The sequence below is a fragment of the Dendrobates tinctorius genome, unplaced genomic scaffold (assembly GCF_039654945.1).
Source record: "Dendrobates tinctorius isolate UK_male_01 unplaced genomic scaffold, ASM3965494v1 ptg000164l, whole genome shotgun sequence".
In the NCBI taxonomy this organism is placed as follows: Eukaryota; Metazoa; Chordata; class Amphibia; order Anura; family Dendrobatidae; genus Dendrobates; species Dendrobates tinctorius.
The window spans coordinates 281,715-301,755 of NW_027361831.1; the positions used below are offsets into that span (position 1 = coordinate 281,715).

The 20,041-nt window shown below is 42.7% G+C and overlaps 1 protein-coding gene across 1 annotated transcript in view; it reads left to right on the top strand.

Moving 5' to 3' along the window:
- Positions 1-20,041, top strand: part of LOC141053017 (uncharacterized) — a 151,602-nt gene that overhangs the window by 46,008 nt on the left and 85,553 nt on the right. Inside the window, exon 7 of the mRNA XM_073550349.1 lies at positions 16,815-18,161. Within this exon, the coding sequence (XP_073406450.1) occupies positions 16,815-18,161 (1,347 nt within the window). The remainder of the gene's footprint in view (positions 1-16,814; positions 18,162-20,041) is intronic.

A 20,041-nucleotide genomic window follows, 5' to 3' on the forward strand; every position in this document is an offset into this window, starting at 1 on the left:
ATGACATCCTGGAAATGGCAGGGGACAAGAAAAAATCTTTCCCCAGGTTCCCCAGTCAGGCATACAAACGGGCTTTTCGGAACAGAAGGCTCATGCGACGAAAGCCCTCAAGAGGGAACAAAGAAGGATGGGAAGATAGGAGAAATAAAAATAAGGGCTTTATGTTTAACAAACCCCCTGACAACAAAAAGCCACAATGAAGGTACTCCCCAGGTCGGGGGAAGACTATCCTGCTTTCTCCAGGCCTGGGAAAAGATATCCGCAAGTTCTTGGATACTGGACATAGTGAAGGAAGGCCTGAGGCTAACATTCATTTCCCAACCAAACGACTCCTTCGTAATAACCCCGCAAAGGACACCACAAGAGCAGCTGGGCCTACAACAGGAAATAGCGATCCTAAGAGACAAAAACGTATTGCAAAAAGTCCCCTACCAAGACAGGGGCAAAGGCTTCTACTCCCCTCTTTTTCTTCGCAAGAAACCAGACGGTTCGTACAGGGTGATTATAAATCTCAAAAAGCTGAACAAATATCTAGAAGTGCAGCACTTCAAAATGGAGACGATAAAATCCTGTATAAAAATGCTTCCCCCCAGCTTGCTTTATGGCCGTATTAGACCTGAGGGACGCATATTATCATGTGCCTATTCACAGGGATCACAGGAAATATCTGAGTTGCGGTGATGATTCAGGGGGAGTTAATACATTTTCAGTTCAGAGCCCTCCCCTTCGGCCTAGCCATTGCTCCAAGGGTATTTACGAAGATATTGTCAGAGGTAATGGCCCACATAAGAGAGCAAAACGTCCTGATAGTCCCGTACCTGGACGATCTATTAATAATAGGGGTCACCTTTCACCATTGCAAACAGCAGTTGGACCTGGTCATGAAGTCACTACAGAGCCTAGGGTGGATGCTGAACTTGCCCAAGTCCAGACTCGTACCAAGTCAGGTGCAAGAGTATTTGGGAATCACACTGGACTCAGTCGAGCAGAAATGTTACCTTCCGAAAGCAAAGGTTCAAAAAATGACGTATATGACATCCCAAATGATGGCTTCCCCGAACACCACCCTGAGGAAAGCCATGTCACTGTTGGGGTCTATGACAGCCTGCATGCCAGCCGTCCAGTGGGCCCAGAGCCATACTCGGGGCTTGCAGTGGGAAATATTAGATGTAGACTTTTCCCTACACGGAAATTTAGACACGCGGTTAGACATCTCGCCAGAAACAAGGCATTCCTTGACATGGTGGACAGCTCCGGCCAACCTAGCCAAGGGGGTTCCTTGGGCAATGCCTGCAGCAAAGATCCTAACCATGGACGCAAGTCCTTGGGGGTGGGGCGCACATCTAGGCAACCAGGTGGCACAGGGGTCCTGGGATCAGGGAAGAGAGTACGCTTCCTCCAATATGAAAGAGCTACTGGCAGTGAAATTAGCCCTCGTTTATTTTCTAGATTCACTACGTTCCCATCACGTGAGAGTCTTCTCGGACAACCAGGTAGTGGTAGCATACCTAAACCACCAGGGGGGCACCAGGTCTCAACCACTAATGGAGTTGACAAAGTCCATCTTCCACCTGGCAGAACACAATCTAGAATCCCTGACAGCCCTGCACATAAAAGGTTCAGAGAATCGAACGGCAGACTTTTTAAGCAGGACACGTCTAAAACAGGGGGAGTGGGAACTAAGCTGGTTAGTCTTCAACCAGATCGTGAAACTCTGGGGTCAACCAGAGATAGTTATTTGCGAACGGGCAGAATCGGAAGCTGGAGACCTTCTGCTCACTCGATCCCCGGGGGGGCCCAGTAGCTCTAGATGCCTTCACGATACCCTGGGATTATCATCTGGCCTACGCCTTCCCCCCAATATCTCTCTTTCCCTTAGTACTGAGGAAAATACGAGAGGACAAGGCGACAGTAGTGGTAATAGCGCCCTTCTGGCCACGGAGAATTTGGTTCTCCTGGCTGAGAAAGATGTCCGTGACAGACCCGTGGGTTCTACCAGAAAATCCAGACCTGTTATGCCAGGGTCCAGTTTATCACCCGCACATCAAAAACCTACACTTGACAGCTTGGCTTTTGAGAGGGAGCTCCTAAGCATCAGGGGCTTCTCATCAAACTTGGTAACCGCGCTACTACAGAGTAGAAAGCCAGTAAGCACCAAAGCATATGGCAAAGTGTGGAAGAAATTCATATCAGTGTCAGGTTCCGACCCAATGGGTGAAATCCCTGTAGATAAAATTTTGGAATTCCTACAAAGGGGGTTGGAGAAGGGGTTAGCTACCAGCACCTTTAAAAGTACAGGTGGCGGCCTTGGGGGCTTTGTATAACCATGACCTAGCCAAAAATAGATGGGTTATAAGAGATTCATTAGAGCCTCAAGTAGATCTAGACCGATCTCTCTACATACCAAACCATCCTGGGATCTAAACCTAGTGCTAAATGCTCTAACCAAACCGCCCTTCGAACCCCTAAGGGAAATTCCCTTAAAAATATTGTCACTTAAGACCTCCATCCTAGTGGCCTTAACTTCTGCCCGCCGCGTTAGTGATATACAAGCTTTGGCGGCCCACTCACCCTTCACGCAAATCCTGGATGATAGGGTAATTCTTAGAACTGATCCAGCGTATCTCCCCAAAGTGTCGTCACACTTTCATAGGACTCAGGAAATCTCCCTACCCTCTTTTTGTCCCGATCCAAAAAACAAACCAGAAGAGAGGTTACACACTTTAAATGTAAAAAGATGCCTGGTCCAATATTTGACAACCACAAGGGAATTTAGGAAGGATAGGGCTCTGTTTGTCTGTTTTCAGGGGCCTCGGAAGGGGCAGAAGGCATCGAAGTCCACAATGGCGAGGTGGATAAGAGAAGCCATCACCTTATCCTACTCCTCCTGCGGGGCGGCCATCCCAGAGGACATAAGGGCCCATTCAACCAGGGCAGTGGCATCATCCTGGGAAGAGAAAGCGGGCGCTTCAATAGATCAGATATGTAGAGCTGCCACTTGGTCTTCCCCCTCTACATTTTTCAAACATTACCGTCTAGACCTAACCTCATCTTCAGATCTCACCTTTGGGAAAAGGGTTCTGGAGGCGGTGGTCCCTCCCTAGATGTACAATCTTTGTAATTCTCTCCGTGGTGCCGTCATGGGGGAAAGAGAAAATCATAGTTACTTACCGATAACGGTATTTCTCTGATCCCATGACGGCACCCGTACATCCCCTCCCTTTCACACACACAGGTGTGCACATAAGAGTGAGTTAGTTAGTGTTAATTCTTAGCCACGCGGTGCCTTTGTTAAGCTTAATTTGATTAATGTTGGATTTTTTATAACTGTTTGAGTTGCATCTGAGAGTTCTGTGTAATGCTCTATAAACCAACTGATGTGAGAGAGAGGTACCGCCTTTTTCATCTGTAGGTTTCCTGTCCCTGAGGGCGGATCCCTCCGTGGTGCCGTCATGGGATCAGAGAAATACCGTTATCGGTAAGTAACTACGATTTTTTTCCTTCCACGTTGTCCAAGTTCCTGTGAGGCACGTGCTTGGTGCTGTGAATTGTCTCAACTGTATTGTGCATATATAATGGTACTATAGATTATTTATGCCTGCACGCACACTTAATGTGTTTAAACATATTTGTTTCTACTTTGTGGATTTTGGATGTGGGAGGGTCATTGTATCATAACCATATGACATGACTAGTTTGCATTTTTGCATGTTTTTATGGGTCTAGTGTTGTGCCATGTGTGTGCTTTTTTTTGTCAAATAAAAATATTTTTTGTCCATTATACATGTTCCTATAAGTGGTGTTCCCTTTCTTATGGCCAAGTCTTTTTCTTGGTTCATGACATTATTTGACATGCTCTGGGTGAACCCTTTTTCTTTCTTATTATAGTCAGCGGTGCCCTCCTTTTCGCCTTTGGTATTTTATTCCACTTTTTGTTCATCGGTATAAAAAGCATTTTTTTTATTTATTTATTTTTTTTTTAGGGGTTCACTAAATGGGTTAACTAGTGGGACAGTTTTATAGGGTGGGTCATTACGGACACGGCCCTACTAAATATGTGTACTTTTATTGTTTTTCTTTTCCATAAAGAAATGTGTTTATTGGGGAATATTGTTTTTCTTTTTCTTTAGGATTTTTTAAAAAATATTTTTACACTTTTTTTTGCCCCCTTTTTTTGTTACCAGGGTGGGACATCTCTGTATTATATCAGACCGCTGATCTGACCCTTTGCAGCGCACTGTGTCAGATCAGCGATCTGACAGGCAGTGCAGGAGGCTTGCCGGTGCCTGTTCTCAGGACCCCACAGCCATCTTGAATCCAGGGTCCTGCAGGAAGGAGGCCCTTGGAACAACGCGATCACATCGCATTGTTCTGAGGGTCTCAGGGAAGCACGCAGGGAGCCCCCTCCCTGCGAAATGCTACCCTATGCCACCGGAACGCTGCGATCATGTTTGATCGCAGTGTGTCGGGGTTAAAGTGCTGAGAGCGGTCCGTGACTGCTCCTGGCACATAGTGTCAGGTGTCAGCTGTAATAATCAGGAATGGTGTGCAAATTTTCCTAGAAGAGTTTGAGGACTCCATATACAGAGCCCCTAATTGCTGGAAGAGCAGAATCCCTCTCAAGTGACCCCAATTTGGACGTTATACCCCTTTGGTAATTTATCTACAGGTGTAGTGACTATTTTTAACCTATGGGTATTTTCCAGAAACAAGCGGCAATGAATGTTGCCTACTGAAAATTGCAAACTGTCGTAGTAGTGACCACTACACTGTAGTGACCAGTACACTGAATTCACCAGTACGTTATGCCCAGCCCGTGCTTCTGGAGATGCACTGTAAGGCGGGCACTAATCGATTCAGAAATGCCAAACATGTGGACGCTGTATGTGGTCTGGTATAGAAAGGGTTGTGGTGCTTGAACAATAAATACTTGCCTTGTTTGGTCATTCTTATTTTTGAAGTGTGTGGCAAAGTCCTCAGCAGAAATGAGGGAGGTCGGAGGGGGCAGAGGTGGGTGGAGGATGAAGTTAATGTGGTGAATAACTGTGTGGGGTTGTAGGATAATGAAGATATCAGGGTTGTGAAGATGAGGGCAGATTTGAAAGCGATTGTTGCTTGTTTTATGCAGTGAAATCATCTTGCGAATGTGTTTTTCTCCAATGCCACTCTGCAGCCCTATGCTCTTGCCGAAGCTTTTCAGTGAGGCTATTGTGCCCGGGTTGTCTCTTGATTTGTCGCACTCTGGAATGCATGAGATTGCTGAATGCGTCCATAGCTGATGCGAGAATGGCATTGTAGAAAGCAGTGGCTCTGTGTGTGTCGTGCAGTAAGGATATGGACGCCAATGGTAGAATAGAGTAAGAGTGTGTGTGGGTGTCTATACTGTATGTGTGAAGTTTCTGAGGGGGTGCCCAAGTTGCTGGACATGGGTGATAGGTGAGTAGGACAGGGATGAGAAAGTGATAGATGGTGGTCAAAGAGAGAGACAGAAGGTTGTGAAGTTAGATAGGGAGCAGAGATGAGTGAAGGTCAGGTCTATTTTATGTCTCTGTGTGGGTGGCTGAGGAGGACCACTGAGGAAGACTAAGTAAGCGATAGGAGTTTGGCTTTGTGCTCATATGATTGCTGCAAACTGAAATGTTTCTATGCAGATGCACAAAGCATGGGCAACAAACAAGGGGAATTGGAACTACTAACACAGGATAAGAAATATGATGTCATTGGAATCACTGAACCTTAGTGGGACGATACACATGATTGGAATACAAGGCTAGAAGGAGCAATATACCTAATTTGGACGTTTCTGTGCGCAATGAGTCCACAGCTGAACCGTGTGTTTTTGTGCAATGAGTCACCCACAGCTGAACAGTAACTTAGGTATCCGTAGTTACTACCACTAGCAGCTAACTGCTAGCCAAGTACTGTAAGGCCCTGTATATGAGTTAAGTGATATATCTAATAAGGAGAGGAGCGCTCCCTGATGGCGAGTTAAGGCATAAGCCTATTTTGAACGTTAGCCTGTGAGGCAACACTTGAGGCAACACTGTGAGGCAACATTCCGGTAACACTGAGGAAACAGTGTGAGGTAACATTGCAAAGATGGACCAAATTGATCGCGCTGTTGCACATAGAGAAGCGAATCACATACAGATGCGTAACTTGCATCTGAATGAAACAGAAGAGGAACGAAATTGTCAAAAAACTGCTGATGCAGCCCGACAGAGGGTGGCCAGAGCAAGAGAAACTAATGAAGTAATTTAATCACATAGAGCATCTAATACTGCACGACAACGAGCAACACGCAATGCACAAAGTGATACACATATTTGTTCAAAATGCAAGAGCCACTTGATGGCAAGTGACATTTGCCGCTAGAGGACTTCTCTATCAAATTGATGAGACCCGTATTGAAGAGCACTATGCTGGCGAACTGACATTTCGATATCAGTTCTGCCAATCTAAAAATTTCAAAGACGAAATGGCGCAGGACAAAACATTCCCTTCCTGCTTCAAGAGAGGGCGCATCCAATTACGTCCCATTCGTATGGATGATCAATTAGCCAAGTTGATGAAAGGAGAGCATCAGCACTCCAATAACTTTATGGTTAATATAAGGCAATACAATAGCTCGCTTGCTTTGGCATCAATGGGAGCACAAGTAGCGCCACCTCCTGGGCATGGTCCATACTGTGTGTGAATTCATGGACAAATTTACCACAGAACTGCCCCATTGCATCCCGCTGTGAGTATTGCTCCCAAGTTTGCCCAGATTTATGTCTTGGAGAATGAAGAAGCATTAAGTACAGAAGTCAAGCAAAGGGTCAGACAGTTCTTATTCTAAGAATTGACCTGATTTCCAAAGATAAAAACTTGCCAGTCCAGATGCGACAGTGTCAGTTTCCTGTCATGTTGGCTTTTGCAATGACCATCAAAAAATCTCAGGGTCAGTCCTTGGATATCGTAGGAATTTATTTGCCTCTCCCAGTGTTTTCACACGGGCAGTTTTATGTGGCTTTCTCTAGGGGAAGGAAAAGCCAACAAATAAGCGTCAAAATATTTGAGACCCAGAAGCGAGGTAAACTTATTCCTAACGTTGACAAATGGCTTACTGTCAACTGTGTGTACAAAGAAGTCTTTTATTAAGCTTTTTAACAATTGTAAAAGCCAAAAAATGTTGTACACAAAAGCAGGACTAACCCCTAGCTGCGGTCTATGGACCAAACACTGGACATGGGCAGGGCCTTGGGGGCAGATCCCAAGTGCGCTCAGCCATGTGAAATAGCTTAAACTCAGGAACACTGAGGGATAGCGCTATCGGATAGCTCTACCCGAACAGTATGAACTACAGAGCTTTTTCATACACAAGGCAGGAGAGGTACACCATGTATTTGTTTGCTGTTAGTCTGCACATAACACCAGTCTGCTGCGTGGTTGCACCCGTTGCAAGGTCAGTCTGCTGCGTGGTTACACCCCACTGCATGGTTTGTAATCACAGCGCGCGCCCAAAAGGCACGCAATCACTCGTACAACTTATTTGCAAGAAACGGACTTGATAAACAAGGAGGAGGTGTCGCATTGTATGTTAGAAACGCGTGTATCTGCACAGAGATTGAAGCTTCAGAGACTGGGAGTTCTGTGGAAACTGATTGGGTAAGACTACAAGGACAGAACAATGGAAAGGACACCATTGTAGGCATTTACTACAGGCTGCCTGTGCAAGCTGAAGATATGGATGAACTCTTTATGCATCAAATGGCCAAGTTCTCCAAAATATGGCATAGTGGTCATGGGAGATTTCAACTATCCAGACATTTGTTGGGAATCTCTCTCAGGCAAAACTAACAGGTCAATGAAATTCTTATCCTCTCTTGTTGACTACTTTACTTTATTTTCCAAAAGGTAGGGGAGAAAACAAGGGGATCTGCTACCTTGGAATTAAAGCTGGAATTACACTAGAGAGAAATACGGACGAGTGAGAGGCGCAAAAACAATGCATTGCACTTGGACCAATGTTAATTTATGGGGCACCTCCCATCAGCCGTATATTTCTCTGCTGTATTTTACAGGCTGAGTAAATCTCAGCATGCTGCGATTGTCAGCATATTCCTCCAAAAAAAATGTCCCAGTGCAAGTCTATGGGGGCAAGAAAAATGCGGATTACACATGGACCAGACGTGTGACTTGCGAGAAATACGCACCGGTGTCCTTTAATAAAAGCTGGCAATTCATTTTGCGATACAGTAAAATCACACTCACATGTTTAATAAAGAATAGATATAGACACATATAATTAATATGTATTCTAATAAATACATATATGACACGTTTGGTGTTGAAACATGTCGTCCAAAAGGGATTGACTATTTGCAAAAATGTTACTGAAGAAACATGGAACCTTTTTAATGGAAAAATAAGTTATATTTTACCCCACCATTGGACTGATTGCTGGAGAAACCATACTATTTTTTATATATATAATATTTCATAAAGTCCTACATAGCAGAATAGCCGCTAAATCAATAGCCGGCTTCTGTAAAATCAATACAAAACCCGACATGAAATGACAAATCGGTCAACAATACAGCACATGCATAACGCCTTTTTGTATGACCAAACAACTCAATCTTTGTTTCATCAGTCCACAGGACCTTCTTCCAAAATGTAACTGGCTTGTCCAAATGTGCTTTTGCATACCTCAGGCGACTCTGTTTGTGGCGTGCTTGCAGAAACGGCTTCTTTCGCATCACTCTCCCATACAGCTTCTCCTTGTGCAAAGTGCGCTGTATTGTTGACCGATGCACAGTGACACCATCTGCAGCAAGATGATGCTGCAGGTCTTTGGAGGTGGTCTGTGGATTGTCCTTGACTGTTCTCACCATTCTTCTTCTCTGCCTTTCTGATATTTTTCTTGGCCTGCCACTTCTGGGCTTAACTAGAACTGTACCTGTGTTCTTCCATTTCCTTACTATGTTCCTCACAGTGGAAACTGACAGGTTAAATCTCTGAGACAACTTTTTGTATCCTTCCCCTGAAAAGCTATGTTGAATAATCTTTGTTTTCAGATCATTTGAGAGTTGTTTTGAGGAGCCCATGATGCCACTCTTCCTAGGAGAATCAAATAGGAGAACTACTTGCAAGTGGCCACCTTAAATACCTTTTCTCATGATTTGATACACCTGGCTATGAAGTTCAAAGCTCAATGAGGTTACAAAACCAATTTAGTGCTTCAGGAAGTCAGTAAAAAGTAGTTAGGAGTGTTCAAATCAAGAAAATGATAAGGGTTCCCATACTTTTGCACCGGTCAAATTTTGTTTAAATGCAGATTGCACATTTTCTGTTAGTACAATAAACCTCATTTGAATCCAGAAATATAACTGAGTCCATCAGTTATTAGATATATGAAACTGAAATAGCTGTTGCAAAAACCAAAATTGTTATAAAGAAAAAAGTTTAACTTTAATAGGGGTGCCCAAACTTTTACATATGACTGTACATACAGGGGTTGGACAAAATAATGGAAACACCTAACGTTTTGGCATCATAATCTTCGAACATGTTATAAACATGCAAACCGTGACATATGGTAATGTTTTGTAGTTGATTATTTGTGTTATGTGATATGTGTATGTAAATTAACTGTTTGTTCTTACAAATCTGCAAAACATTGATGAGAACCTGATACCAATGGCAGACCTCTCGGATTTTCAAAGAGGCCAAATTGTTGGTGCTCGTATGGCAGGCGCTAGTGTAACAGGAAGTGCCCGAATGCTTGGCGTGTCAAGAGGTACTGTCTCCAAAGTAATGACTGCGTTTGAAAGAGAAGGAAAAATGTCCGCAGCAAAGCACAGGTCCGGCCGAAAGTCGAAGTTGACTGAGAGAGACCGTCGGACTCTAAAGCGAATTGTGAGAGAGGATCGCAAGACCACGGCTCCAAAAATCACTGCTGAGCTAAATGAACACCTACAGAACCCAGTTTCCACGAAAACTGTTCGTCGAGAGCTGCACAAATCTGGATTCCACGGAAGAGCTGCAATTAGAAAACCGCTGCTCTCAATGACAAATGTTTCCAAGCGTTTAGAGTGGTGTAGAAACCTCCAGAATTGGTCCCTTGAGCAGTGGAAACATGTGATATTCTCAGACGAATCATCGTTTACCCTATTTCTGGCCGAGTGTACGTTTGGAGACAGCCGTAAGAAGCATTCTATCCAGACTGCCTTCTCCCAACCATAAAACATGGCGGAGGTTTTGTGATGATCTGGGGTGCTATTACGTGGAGATCCGCCGGGCCAATGATAATTCTTCCATGAAGGGAAAACAGCCGAGATTATTACGGCATTTTGGGCGACCAAGTGCATCCTATGGTTCAAGCACTGTTCCCAGAGGGCAACGCCATCTTTCAGGATGATAATGCACCAATTTATACAGCTAGAATCATTAAAGCATGGCACGAGGAACATTCTAATGAAGTTGAGCATCTCATCTGGCCCCCACAATCCCCAGACCTCAACATTATTGAGAATTTATGGTCGATTTTAGAGATTCAAGTTAGACGTCGATTTCCGCCGCCATCGTCGCTCAAAGAACTGAAGGGTGATTGAATCCATACCTCGGAGATTTGAGGCTGTAATCGCCGCAAAAGGTGGACCTACACCATATTAAACTAACTTTTGTTGATGTTTCCAGGTATTTCCATTATTTTGTCCAACCCCTGTATGTGTGTGTGTGTGTGTGTGTGTGTGTGTGTGTGTGTGTGTGTGTGTGTGTGTGTGTGTGTGTGTGTGTGTGTAATATAAATTTTTTTTTTTTTTAAATAGAGAAATTTTTTTTTTTTCAATTTTCCATTAGGGTTAGAATTAAGGTTAGGGTTGGAATTAGGGTAAGGCTACTTTCACACTAGTGTACGGGCGAGGTGCGGAGGGCTGCAGAATTCCTCTGTGCAGCTCCATCCACTGCCCCACCTCCTCCCGTCAGCTCTGCCTACCTCAGCATGTGGCGTGCGTACCCTATCTTTTGCATTGGGTACGCAGGCCATGCCGATGTATGCAGATGCCTCCGCATGCTTCGTTTTGACTGTACGGTCAGCCCGGGTCGCCGCACCGTCTAAATGACACATGTGGAGGCATCCGCATACATCGGCATGGCCTGCGTACCTAATGCAAAAGATGCCCTTCATCTATGCTTGCTGGTCAGGCAATGTGTGGAGGCTAAAACCTGACACGTCTGTATTCAGACCTGGTTGGCCTTCATCCGCACTTGCCTTTTCTGGCATCATGGGAGCGATCCAGAAATGATCAGGTACGGATTGCATTCAAAGTGGTCTTGCTTTTAATGTATCTAGGAGGCCGTAATGGCACAGTGTTTATTAAAAACGTAGAGTAGGACCCCCCACATGAGATTGCCTTGGCGCGGCGGGGTGGCTCAATTGAATTGATCAATTTTTTTGCTAAATATCTCATTTTGAATACAGTTAGATGTTATGTGCAAATGCACTTTATGTTATGCGTTCTGACCTTGGCAACGCTGGCTTCTCTTTTCTTTTTTTGTACATTGGTATGTGGTTGACCACCACTGTTGCCGTGCGCGCTGGGTTGTGTTCGCCATTTTTTCTGTGTTCACTGTGATGGATCTAGGCTGCTGTGCACACATACACAGCAGCCCCACCCTGCCCCAAGCTTTATTTAATTGTGCACCTGTATCTGAACCTGCATTGCCCTTCATCTATGCTTGCTGGTCAGGCAATGTGTGGAGGCTAAAACCTGACACGTCTGTATTCAGACCTGGTTGGCCTTCATCCGCACTTGCCTTTTCTGGCATCATGGGAGCGATCCAGAAATGCTCAGGTACGGATTGCATTCAAAGTGGTCTTGCTTTTAATGTATCTAGGAGGCCATAATGGCACAGTGTTTATTAAAAACGTAGAGTAGGACCCCCCACATGAGATTGCCTTGGCGCGGCGGGGTGGCTCAATTGAATTGATCAATTTTTTTGCTAAATATCTCATTTTGAATACAGTTAGATGTTATGTGCAAATGCACTTTATGTTATGCGTTCTGACCTTGGCAACGCTGGCTTCTCTTTTCTTTTTTTAATGCAAAAGATAGCGTATGTACGCCGCGTGCCGAGGTAGGCGGAGCTGATGGGAGGAGGTGCATTCGTTGGTGGAGCTGCATAGGGGAAGTCTGCAGCCCTCCGCACCTCGCCCGCAAGTGTGAAACTAGCCTTAGGGCCCCGATACACGCTTCAATGCCCCAGTGATCCCACCAACGATCCGACGTGAATGGGATCGCTGGGATATAGGCTGATCGCTGGTGAGCTGTCACATAGACAGAATCACCAGCGATCAGGACCAGCGAGGAGCTGGTATCCAGGGTAAACAGCGGGTATCTAAGAGCCGTGTGGCTTAGTTATCCGCTGTTCACCCTGGATACCAGCTCCCAGCGTTGCTGATCGTTGATCCCTCGCTGTCAAACGCAGCGATGTGTGCTGCCCAGCCGGAGACCAACGATCAAAAAATGGCCCAGACCATCAGGCAACGATAGACGATCAGACATCTGATCGTTGCTACATGTCACACACAATGATGTTTTGACATCGCTGCAACATCAACAAACTGGTGACGTTGCAACGATATCGTTCACAATATCGTTGTGTGTAACGGGCCCTTAGAATGATTTTTTTTTATTTACACGGCTCTGCGTTATAAACTTCTGTGAAGCACTTGTGTGGTGAGCACTTTGAATCCCCATCTAGATATTCTCCTTCGGGGGTCTAGTTTCTAAAATGGGGTCACTTGTGGGGGGTTTCTACTGTTTAGGCACATCAGGGGCTCTGCAAACGCAACATGACGCCCGCAGAACATTCCATCAAAGTCTGCATTCCAAAATGACGTTCCTTCCCTTCCGAGCTCTCCCATGTGCCCAAACAGTGTTTCCCCCCCACATATGAATTATCAGCGTACTCAGGACAAATTGCACAACAACTTTGGGGGTCCAATTTCTCCTGTTACCCTTGGGAAAATAAAAAATAGCGGGCTAAAAATCATTTTTGGTGGAAAAAAAATGATTTTTATTTTCACGGTTCTGCGTTATAAACTTCTGTGAAGCACTTGGGGGTTCAAAGTGCTCACCACACAACTAAATAAGCTCCTTCGGGGGTCTAGTTTCCAAAATCGGGTCACTTGTGGGGGGTTTCTACTGTTTAGGCACATCAGGGGCTCTGCAAATGCGACATGTAATTGCCTCTTCAGAGAAAAAGAGGACTTGAACTCTAAAGCGCCACCTATTGGTAGTAGCGATCCTACAAGTCACAATCAACCCTTTAACGAGTCTTGTAATATGACTTGGTATAAAAGCCAAATCAGAATCTCAATTTGCAGACACGGTGTTTCGGGCTGTTGGACCTCGTCAGTGCAAAGTATGAGATCTGATTTGGCTAGGTGAGAGGCTCTGGACGGAGGTCTAAGGGGTAAGGTTTCTCCTTGTGGAGAGTGACATACCACATGTGACATGGCGTCCAATCTCAATTCCAGCCAATTCTACATTGAAAAAGTCAAATGGTGCTCCTTCCCATCTGAGCTCTGCCGTGCACCCAAGCAGTGGTTTACCCCCACATATGGGGTATGAGCGTACTCAAGACAAATTGCACAACAACTTGGGGGGGTCTAATTTCTCCTTTTAAAAATAAAAATTTGGGGGCGAAAAGATCATTTTTGTGGAAAAAAAATGATTTTTTATTTTCACGGCTCTATGTTATAAACTTCTGTGAAGCACTTGGAGGTTCAAAGTGCTCACCACACATCTAGATAAGTTCCTTAAGGGGTCTACTTTCCAAAATGAGATCACTTGTTGGGGGTTTCCACTGTTTAGGCACATTAGGGGCTCTCCGAACGCAACATGGCGTCCAATCTCAATTCCAGCCAATTCTGCATTGAAAAAGTAAAACGGTGCTTCTTCTTTTCTGAGGTCTGCCGTTCGCCCAAACAGTGGTTTACCCCCACATATGGGGTATGGGCATATTCAGGACAAAATGCACAACAACTTGGTGGGTCTAACTTCTCCTTTTACCCTTGTAAAAACAAAATTCAGGAGAAATTGTACAACAAATTTTGTGGTTCATTTACTCTTTTTTAACACTTGTGAAAATAAAAAAAAAATTGGTTCTGAAATAATTTTTTTGCAAACAAAAGTTAAATGTTGTTTTTTTCCTTCCACATTGCTTTAGTTCCTGTGAAGCATGTAAAGGGGTAATACACTTCTTGAATGTGGTTTTGAGCACCTTGAGGGGTCCGTTAGATTGGTGTCACTTTTGGGTATTTGCTGTCATGTTCACCCCTCAAAGTGACTTCAAATGTGAGGTGGTCCCTAAAAAAAAAAAAAAAAAAAAATGGTTTTGTAAATTTTGTTGTAAAATTAGAAATCACTGGTCAACTTTTAACACATAACTTCCTAACAAAAAAAATTTGTTTCCAAAATTGTGCTGATGTCAAGTAGACATGTCGGAAATGGTATTTAATAAGAAATTTGTGTGACATATCTCTGATTTAAGGGCATAAAAATTTAAAGTTTGAAAATTACAAAATTTTCAAAATTTTAGCCATATTTCCATTTTTTTCATAAATAAACGCAAGTCATAACGAAAAAATTTTACCACAAAAATGAAGTACGAAAAAACAGTCTCAGAATCACCGGGATCCATTGAAGCGTTCCAGAGTTAAGGGCCTGTCACACTAAGAGATATCGCTAGCAATATCGCTATAACTAGTGACGTTATAGCGATATTGCTAGCGATATCTCTGTGTCTGATACTTACCAGCGACCGGCTCCCCCCGCTGCTTATCGCTGATCGCGCAAGAACGTTCAGGACTGTTTCTCGTCGTCAGCTTCCTGTGGCGCTTCCTGCTGTGAGGACGAGCGACGCGTGGAGCCGGGCGGGAGGACGCAGGATTGCCTGGTGTGACAGGTAAGTAGCGACCCCCGTCCCCAGCGATGTCGCTGATGAGATCTGCCTGTGTGGCAGCTCACTAGCGACCACTTAGCGATGTACCAGCGATCCTGACCGCGTCATATCGCTGGTTGGGATCGCTGGTACATCGCTAAGTGTGACAGTACCTTTATAACCTCATAAAGTGACAGTGGTCAGAATTGTAAAAATTAGCCTGGTCATTAAGCTGCAAAATGGCTCTGTCACTAAGGGGTTAAACAACATGTATGTAAGTACCTGGATAAGAGTGAATTGATTAACTAGAGTCAGCATAGGTTTGTAATTAATAAGTCATGTCAGACTAACTTAATTTCCTTCTATGACAGAATCACTGACTGGGTGGATCAGGGAAATTCTGTAGATATACTATGTCTTCAGTAAAGCATTTGACAAAGTATCTCACACAATCCTTATTGAAAAAAATGACTAAGTATGGAATGGACAAGGCAACTGTTAGGTGGATTCATAACTGGCTTAGTAATCGGTCCCAAAGAGTGGTCGTAAATGGCTGCACATGCAGTTGGAAGAATGTCTCGAGAGGGGTACCGCAGGGCTCTGTCCTGGGCCCTGTATTGTTCAACATCTTTATCAACGATTTAGATGAAGGAATTGAGGGTAAACTGATTAAATTTGCTGATGACACAAGGCGAGGAGGGATAGCTAATACTAGAGAAGAGAGAGAGGATTCAAAAAGATATAAATAAACTGGAGAAGTGGGCAGCAACTAACAGAATGGTTTTTAACAGGGAAAATGGAAAGTACTACATCTGGGCAATAAAAATGAAAAAAGAATATACAGAATGGGAGGAATAGGGCTAAGCAGCAGCACATGTATTAACAGAAGCATACAGTCTCGATTACGTGAAGTCATTATTTCCCTCTGCTCATCTTTGATCAGACCTCGCCTGCAATGCTGTGTCCTGTTTTGGGCACCACATTTTAAAAAAAGACATCAGCAAACTGGAGCACGTTCAGAGAAGAGCAACCAGAATGGTGACCGGTCTGCATACCATGTCCTATGAGGAACGGTTACAGGATTTGGAAATGTTTAGCTTGCAAAAAAGACGACTGAGAGGAGACTTAGTAGCTGTCTACAAATATCTCAAGGGCTGTCACATTGTAGAAGGATCAACTTTATTCTCATTTGCACAAGGAAAGATTAGCAGCAATGGGGTGAAACTGAATGGGAGAAAACACAGATTAGATATTATAAAAAAAAACTTTGACAGGGTGATCAATGAGTGGAACAGGTAGAGGTAGTGAGTTCTCCTTCAATGGAAGTCTTCAAACAGAGGCTGCACAGATATTTGTCTGGGATGATTTAGTGAATCCTGCTTTGAGCAGGGGGTTATCCATGAAGGGATATGTTCCCCCAAAATGAAAAGCCAGGGTGAAGACTGAATAGAACGTCTGATCTGCAAGTAAGGAAAGAAAATGGAATCCTCTAATCCTACTTGTGTAACAATGTGAGGTGATCAGCGTGGTAAAGCAGGCTTCGACACGACAGCACCCACTGGAGGTTCCATTGAAAGATGATGGACCTGAGTGGGGGCTTGTTAATGGAGGATGAGTAAAAAAATGTTTTTCTCATTTTGACCCACATATGATTTTTTGGTGGCTTTTTATTCCAATATTAGAGAGGTAGTTTGTGCAAAGATAGTCGAATTTCGTAGTCTACTGGTTCGTGCTCTGAGGTCTCTTAGATTGTGAACTGTTGTTGTCTTGGTAAAATAATTTTTCTACATAAAATGTCCATAGAAATTGCAATTTCTAGCTAGATATTTAAAAATATAATTAAGGATTCTTTATTAAATTATTGGTTTTATTCTTGGCAGATGACTGTACCCGGAGATCAGAGGGACATCAGACATCTTCAGTTCTTAAATCAGATGACCTTGATATCACACAAAATATAACTGAAGTGAATGCCATTACTCCAGATATTTCATCATCCCTTCACAGCAAAGATCTATCATCTGATCCTTCTAAACAAGACTTATCTCCGAATGCTTCAAAAATTATTCAGAAAAATAAAACCCACAAAAGAGGCATTAAAAATCAAATTGCTCTTACAAAAAAGAAGCCATTTTCAAATTCAAAGAATGAAAAATGTTTTTCCCGACAGAAAAATCACACAGGGCAAAACCCTTTTTCATGTTCAGAATGTGAAAAGTGTTTTGTAAGGAAGACACAGCTTATTACACACCAGAGAATTCACACAGGAGAGAAGCCCTTTTCATGTTCGGAATGTGGGAAATGTTTTAATCGGAGATCATCTTTATCTGTCCATCAGACAACTCACACAGAGAAGAAACCTTTTTTATGTTTAGAATGTGGGAAATGTTTTGTAATGAAGTCACATCTTATTACACACCAGAGAATTCACACAGGAGAGAAGCCCTTTACATGTTCAGAATGTGGGCAATGTTTTGTAAGGAATACAAAGCTTATTGCACACCAGACAATTCACACAGGGGAGAAGCCCTTTTTATGCTCAGAATGTGGGAAATGTTTTAGACTAAAATCAAGTCTTGTTTACCACCAGATAACTCACACAGGGGAGAAACCTTTTTCATGCTCAGAATGTGGGAAATGTGTTAAACAAAAATCAGAACTTATTCGTCACCAGAGAGTTCACACAGGAGAGAAGCCATATTCATGCTCAGAATGTGGGAAATGTTTTACACGACAATCAAGTCTTGCTACACACTTGAAAAGTCACACAGGGGAGAAACCCTTTTCATGTTCAGAATGTGGGAAAGTTTGTAAAAGCGGTTCAGGTTTAGTTTTCCATCAGAGAAGTCATACAGGGGAGAAGCCTTTTTCATGTTCAGAATGTGGGAAATGTTTTTCAAGTAAAACGTATCTTGCTGCACATCACAGAACTCACACAGGAGAGAAGCTATTTTCATGTGAAACATGTGGGAAATGCTTTATTCAGAAATCAAGTCTTGTGACACATCAGAAAATTCACACAGGGGAGAATTCTTGTTCATGTTCAGAATGTGGGAAATCTTTTTCAAGTAAATCATATCTTGCTGCACATCAGAGAACTCACACAGGAGATATGCCCTTTTCATGTTCAGTATGTGGGAAAAGCTTTATTCGGAAATCAGCTCTTGTGAAACATCAAAAAATTCACACAGGGGAGAAGCCATTTTCATGTGCTACATGTGGGAAATGTTTTATTCAGAAATCACATCTTGAGAAACATGAGGGTATTCACATAGGGTAGAGAAACCTTTTTCATGTTCAGAACGTGGGAAATTTTTTGCAGTTCAAACAAGTCTTGTTAAACATCGGAAACTTCACACAGGAGAGAATTTCACATTTTGAATATGGAACACTTTAACCAGAAATCATATAGTTATTCACCAGAGAAATCACACCGGTTATTGATCAAAATGCAGGAAATGTTGGGCAAATAAGTCAAGTCTTGTTAAACACCAGAGAACTCACACATGGGAGAATCCATTTTTATATTCTGAATGCGGTAATTTTTTTATTTGCAAATGGCATCTTCTTGAACATCATAAATCTCACACAGGGAGAAGACATAATCACACCTAAAAGGTAATAAATGGTTGACTTAAGTCATATTTTATTGACCATCAAAAAAACTCAAATATATTTTTTGACAAACAGTACAAGAAAACACATTTCAGACAGTCATAGTAATGACAAGTAAGGGAGAAAGGGATTGTAATTTAAAACACAGATGCAGTTACTAATAGATATGTTACCTAAAAAGCAAATCACATGCAATATTCCATCTGCACTGAATAGTTCAGGTATATATTTATATATTCACTATGTGGACAAGAGTATTGCAAACTCCCTCCGCAAGAAATTACCCTACATTTCCTCCTCCTCTTCTTAACCCACAATCTCACATATCTGTCTGTGATTACAGTTTCCTATAATCCACAATCTGCGTGTGTGAACAACGTCTTTATCTTTTCTATATTACAATAATGAACATGTTCAGATTGGAAATTGCTATTTACATCTATAATCCATTCCTTCTTGGTAGGAACATCTTGTGTGATCTATTTTTTTTTAAGTAACTTTCCGTGTTAGAGAAGGGGATCAGTTCCCAACTTATCCCCAATACACACATTATTGGGACTAAGGGGACTTTGATTTGAAACACTTATTCCCCTGTCTCCATAACCTGACACCCACAAATTTACATTTTATAGCATAACAATTACATATAGTACGTATTCACCAACATAATCTGACATTTCAGAAACTCAGGATCCTTTTTGTTACCCCATCTTTGGCAATACCTCAAGTGTTAAATGCCAAATTATTTGCTTTTAGAAATCAGAGATACTTGTCTGGGTATTCCAGACAACTGCTCTTCTTTCATTGGTGTTACTACTTTCTCCCATTTACTTTTTGCTGAAGCAGAAGTCGGCCAATCAGGTTTTCTCATTATGGCATTATAAAGCCTGGATACAATTCTCTTATTACTGCAATTTCTCACTAACAAAGTTATAACTGTTAGTTTATTTTTCCCAAAATATGTCCCTTTATCTCTATAAGGCTTCACATAACAATTTCACCCTTAACCGGTGGCTGTTTTCTAGATTGAATAAGAACTCTAACTCCTCTATCGTCCTGATCCTTCTATTCTCTAACAACTTAGAAGATAACAAACAGAAAAAAAGAGGCTATGTTGAAGCGCTTCTGAATGAACCCTGGACACACAAAAAGGATACACAAAAGGAGGTCGGCAACAAAGAAAGAATTTACAAAAGATGAAAAATTAAATCCTTTATAGTCAGCCAGCTGCTACCATAAGCCGATTGTCCTCACTCTGGACCCCTTGTTGGCAAGTTAAAAAATGGGAGAGCCAGCAGTCAAAACAAGAGTCAACTATTGGTTTGCAATCTGGTCTGCATACCCATTTAATTCCTGCTTGGTCAGCTGGCGCTCCTGTTTTTTGTTTCAGTTTTGTGATTCTCCAACAACTGTGATATTATATATACCTTTTGCAACCTAAATTTCAAATTATCTCAATTTTAAGAAATGTTTTAAAAATTACAAACAGAAT